This window comes from Globicephala melas, chromosome X, assembly GCF_963455315.2.
Source record: "Globicephala melas chromosome X, mGloMel1.2, whole genome shotgun sequence".
NCBI classification, from domain to species: Eukaryota; Metazoa; Chordata; class Mammalia; order Artiodactyla; family Delphinidae; genus Globicephala; species Globicephala melas.
This window is the reverse complement of record NC_083335.1, coordinates 19,704,459-19,710,067: the sequence shown is the minus strand read 5'-3', so window position 1 is coordinate 19,710,067 and position 5,609 is coordinate 19,704,459. Positions and strand designations below refer to the sequence as shown.

The following is a 5,609-nucleotide window of genomic DNA, read 5'->3' as shown; positions in this document are numbered from 1 at the left end:
AGACCCTAATTGGTGGTCTCTGAGCGGCTCCCCGGGACTCCCGCCTCCTGAATAACTCTCATCACGTCACCGGGCCCAAGAGGGGCGTGGGGGTGAACGAAAGGACTCCCCGAACTTTTTTTTTCCAGCGGGGCCGAACGGCGGCTCCGTGATGATTGGCCAGGGCGCACCACTGCGAGCCTGTCAATCACCGGGCCTCCCGGGAGCGAGGGGCGGACCGAGCCCCAACCCCGGGGGATCCGAGCAGGTATATAAGAGGCCCGGAGAGCGCCCGGCCAGACTGCGAATGCGACCAGCCCGAGACAACGCATCAGGTGCGAGTAGCCTGCAGGTTCCCGCTGATTTGGCGCTGAGCACTTCGGCAAGACTGCCCTTCCTGCCCGACCCACTGGCCCACCGGCCCCCAAGCGCCCCTCCGACGGAGTCCCCAGGCCTTTTCACCGTGGCCGCTCCAGCCCCGGGAGCGCCTTCTCCTCCCGCCACCCTGGCGCACCTTCTTCCCGCCCAGGCCATGTACAGCCTGCTGGAGACTGAACTCAAGAACCCCGCGGGGCCACCCACCCCAGCTGCAGGCGCGGGCGGCCCCGCAGCCCCGGGCGGTGCAGGCAAGAGTACCGCGAACGCAGGCGGCGGCGCGAACGCAGGCGGCGGCAGCGGCGGTGGCGCGAGCGGCGGCGGCGGCGGCGGCGGCGGCGGGGGCAGTGACCAGGACCGGGTGAAGCGGCCCATGAACGCCTTCATGGTGTGGTCCCGCGGGCAGCGGCGCAAGATGGCTCTGGAGAACCCCAAGATGCACAACTCTGAGATCAGCAAGCGCTTGGGCGCCGACTGGAAACTGCTGACCGATGCCGAGAAGCGGCCGTTCATCGACGAGGCCAAGCGGCTGCGCGCCGTGCACATGAAAGAATACCCGGACTACAAGTACCGGCCGCGCCGCAAGACCAAGACGCTGCTCAAGAAGGACAAGTACTCCCTGCCCGGCGGCCTGCTGCCCCCCGGAGCCGCGGCCGCCGCCGCCGCCGCTGCCGCCGCCGCCGCCGCTAGCAGCCCGGTGGGCGTGGGCCAGCGCCTGGACACGTACACACACGTGAACGGCTGGGCCAACGGCGCGTACTCGCTGGTGCAGGAGCAGCTGGGCTACGCGCAGCCCGCGACCATGAGCAGCCCGCCGCCGCCGCCCGCGCTGCCGCAGATGCACCGCTACGACATGGCCGGCCTGCAGTACAGCCCCATGATGCCGCCCGGCGCCCAGAGCTACATGAACGCCGCCGCCGCCGCGGCTGCCGCCTCGGGCTACGGGGGCATGGCGCCCTCCGCCGCCGCCGCCGCCGCCGCCGCCTACGGGCAGCAGCCAGCCACCGCCGCCGCCGCCGCGGCCGCCGCCGCCATGAGCCTGGGCCCCATGGGCACGGTGGTGAAGACCGAGCCCAGCTCGCCGCCGCCCGCCATCGCGTCGCACTCGCAGCGCGCGTGCCTCGGCGACCTGCGCGACATGATCAGCATGTACCTGCCGCCCGGCGGGGACGCGGCTGACGCCGCCTCGCCGCTGCCGGGCGGCCGCCTGCACAGCGTGCACCAGCACTACCAGGGCGCCGGGACTGCCGTCAACGGAACGGTGCCGCTGACCCACATCTGAGCACCGGCCTGCGCTCGCCGCTCCTCCGCCCCACCCCGCCCCGCACCCCCGAGTTGGGACGCCTTGTTGTTTAGCTTTGCTTGCCTGGGACTGTTGCCTTGTACCGATGATGGGGAGGACAGAAAGTTTTGCTATAGCTGTCGGGTTTTGTACAAAAGCAAAAAGGAGTCCGGAGTGGCGGAAATGGGACTTTCTCGAGCTCGCCTGCCTCTCTCCGTTGCCCCTCCCTCCCCTTTTGTAGGCTGGGAATCGCTGTGTTGTTTGCAAAGAAAAAGCAGCACCCCCCTTCTCCTCCTGGGTTCCTGGGTTTTTCTGTTGCATTTGAAAATGTTGTTTCGTTAGTTTGCTGTTAGCCGAGTGAGTGGATGGGAGAAACATACTCTCTGGTGAGGCTAGCCTGAGAACTGCAACGCCTCCTCCCCCAGTAGCGTTGCATCTGTTTTCCTCGTGGGCTTTGCGGGGGGTGGGGGGCGGGGCGCTGACCGCTCGGAGCGGCGCGGCAGCCAAAGCAGATGTTAATTTATAGCCAGGTGTGCGTGTGTCTCCCGCCTCGCCGCCCCTGGCCGCGGGACAGCTTCTGTCCAGTCAGCATTTAGGCTACTGAGTTGGTGATTTCTGCCGTGATCTGTTTGATATTTCGTCGCGCTAACGTATTTGGATTTCGTTTGGGTGGTGGGGATAAGGGTCTATTTTGTTTCAGGTTTTTCAAGGTTTTACTCCGAATTCCTAAATGAGAGATCAATAAATTTTATAACCAACATAATGGAGTCCTGGTAATTTTGCGGGCCTGAAACTTTAGATGCGGCTTAGGGAGGAGACCATCACTCGGTATTACGACCCATGCCGGGGTCCCATGACGGGGCCAGGGGTGGGAGGCTGGGGAGAGGCTTGTGTGACCTGAAATGGTTCCTTTTTAACTACCGGTGAGCCCAAACACAGAGAGAGGCTCCCGATATTTTCAACTGAAACTCCGAGGAGAAAGCGATTTGTCTTCCTGGGAGCGTCTCCTAGGAGCGAGCACACGCCGGCTGAGGCAGGCACCCCGCGGCCACGCACTTGTTGATCGCGGCGGCGGCCACGCGGGGCGGGGAGGGGCCGCCGCGGCCGCGGAAACCGGCCTCCAAAGGGGCACATTTACCTTTGTGCACTGGGGCGGGAAGACACTCGAGCCAAGCTGAACGATTTACAAAACGAAAACCCTTCGGAAATATCAGTTAGCCTATTAAACACAAATAATTACAGGAATCCCTGGCAGGAAACGAATATATATTTCAACCGTGGTGGGTGAAGCGGCCGGAGCCAGCATTCAACGCTGGAAGGTGTGGTTTTTAAAAGTCCACCTTAGATTTTAAAAGGTCTCTCAAACTCCTTCGATGGCTTTTTCTTTTTGACTTGTCAACCCAGTCCACTGATTTGTTTTCTAGAAGAGACTCCCTCTCATCCCAAGCCTCGAGCCCGCTTTCGACTCCCTCCCTCCCCCTACTCTCCCTCCGTCCCTGACCCTTGGGCATTCCACTGTGCCCCCCGAAAGGCCTTTCGTTTCGCGCCTGGCCACACGGCCCCAGTGTATCTGGGGCCTAGGAAGAAAACAAATAGAACCAGTGTTTTTTTACCCCCTCCTCAGCTGTTTGAGGTGATTTCCTTAATCCCTCTAATCCTGTTACCTCGCTATCCCAGAATAAACTCGGGCTTTCCAATAAGCTCGGCCTGGTGTACTGTTTTTTATCCTCATCCACTCCTGACCACAGGTTTCTTTGCTTGAGGTCTGCTGGACTCTGGGCGACAGAATCTCCCGTAAATTGGTCCGAATTCCACATTTCCAACCGGCTTCCTTTGTGCGGGCCAGCCATTCACCTGCGAGCCGGGGTGGGCCTCGGGGGGAGGGGCGGGCGCTTTCTGCGGCTTCGGGGGTCGTAGCCGGTTTTTACACGTCCCTGCGGATCCCGGAGGCCAAGCTCACCACGCCTCTCCGAGAAAGGTCGGGTCTCCCAGGGAAGGCAGCAACACCCCTCCCCTGCAGACGCTGGCACTGCATCCCTCCACCCGCCGCACCCCATCCCCGACTGTACCGCACGGGGTGGGAGGGCTCCCGGCGGTGATTTACAGGCCCGGGCACGTCGCCCTACAGCCGGCGCTCCCCCCGGGCCTGCTGCGTCCAGCGTGGCGAGGCCTCGGTACCACTCCCTCCTCTCCCCGTCCCAGGGCCACGGACCTCGGGCCCCTTCGAGCCGGTCGGTGCCGCAGCCTTGCTGCAGTGATCGGAGAAAAGTCACAGGCTACCAGGTCCCCCCTCCCCCGTGCTCCACGTCCCAGGGGCGGGAGGAAAGTCTCTTGTCATATCCACGCCCCTATTCATATCTTTCACAGTGTTTGGGCCTTCATAAAATACCTGTCCGTAGGTGACTCTGGGTTCAGATTGCTAGCAATTGTGGACACAAGTTTGGTCTGAAAGACTCCAGGGAAGGGAGGGTGAAAACAAGCAATTCCGCCCCACTGAGGGGGCGGTGCCAACGCGGGAATAAACTGACACTGCTTCTTTCCAAGAGTCCATTGTGCTCTGCCTTCTTAGAAGTGCCAGGGTCACCCTCTCAGCCGGTCTCACACACTGCTCACTCCCTCTCTAAACATCCACGGCTTTGTGCTCTACTTTGTCTGATTTCCAAATTGCCTTTAAGAGAAAGGATTTCATCAATCAGCACATTTGGAGGATTGAAATATAGATGAAAGATAATTGTTTTTTAACTTCAGCAACAGGGAAGAGAACTGAACTGAACTGAACTGGAGTGAAACTTCCATCCTCTAGGCCAGAGTTTTCCGACTAGAGCATCCCCTCCCCCCTCCCACTCCTCCCCTGCTTCTACTGGGACAGTTGGCCCTTAATCTGTTTTATAGATGAGGGTTCTGGTAAAATTTAATTTGAAATAAGGGTTCTGCTGCTTAAATGGCAACAATAACAAAATCCGGTCAATCCCCAACTCCTGCCTTTTTCGGCTTGTTTTACATATGAGAAAACTGGCCCCTACAGGGGAAATGACAGCGCTCAAGGTTGCTTAGCTGGTTCTCTGGCTGCATAGCGGAGCCAGACTCCCAGGCCTGGAGGGCTCTCCGCTCTGCCACAAGATGGAGAGAAACCGATGAAATCCCAGCCCCAGCTGCCGCTCAAGCCCTTAATCCAGCGGGGTCTCTAGAGAAAAGAGGTAATTCCTGACACACAGACACCTAGTGGCCACTGCTTGGCGAATGGAGAAGTGACGTGGGGAGCACGGGGTCCTTACAGAGGGAAAAGCACGGCGCATCCTTTACACCCCCTGATAGGAGCAGAGTTACCTTTTGATGGGAATTATCCTACACAGAGATTTTCTTTCCTGGCTTGTCTATACAACTCCCCTCATTAGTCTCCCTCCTAGACATCTATAGGGGGAGAGGGCATCCAAAATGCAGGTAAAGATTTATAAACAAAGACGTTCAGCACAGACCTCCTTGCAACGGTAAAAGTTACACACAAGCCAACTCTTCAACAGATAGGAAAAGGTTATGTAAAATATGTTTTCAAAAACAAAGACTACTTTGCAGATACTAAAAATTGTGTGTGGAGAGGTTTTAACGACACAGGGAAATGCTTAAAACACAAAGTGAAAAGAGCAAGATGCACAAGTATATTCAGTATGTATGACCTATTTAAAAATAAGTATATATGACTGGGAAAATATACAAAAATGCAGGGTAGTGGTATGAATACTGGTTAGTCTTCCTTCTATTTATTCGGACTTTCCAATTTTCTCCGATAGGATTGTATTCCTGTTGTCACCAGAAAAGGCAGCTTTAAGACATATTCTCTCCCAGTCACAAACACAGAAATGTGTCTCCTTGTGAAAGAAGAAAGTTCAAGCTTTCCCTTCGTTTGTTTTGGGGCGAGGAGAGGGCAGGGGGCCCCAGCAGCAGCAATTCCCTAGCTCTCCTCCGGGTTCCGGGC

At 58.2% G+C, this 5,609-nt stretch overlaps 1 protein-coding gene across 1 annotated transcript; it reads left to right on the top strand.

Annotated features, from left to right (window-relative positions):
- The first annotated feature begins 286 nt into the window (after nucleotides 1–286).
- On the top strand, nucleotides 287–2,389 carry SOX3 (SRY-box transcription factor 3). The gene has a single exon (XM_030844668.2). The coding sequence runs from the start codon at nucleotides 287–289 to the stop codon at nucleotides 1,634–1,636; it is 1,350 nt and encodes a 449-aa protein (XP_030700528.2). The 3' UTR covers nucleotides 1,637–2,389.
- The last annotated feature ends 3,220 nt before the right edge of the window (nucleotides 2,390–5,609 follow it).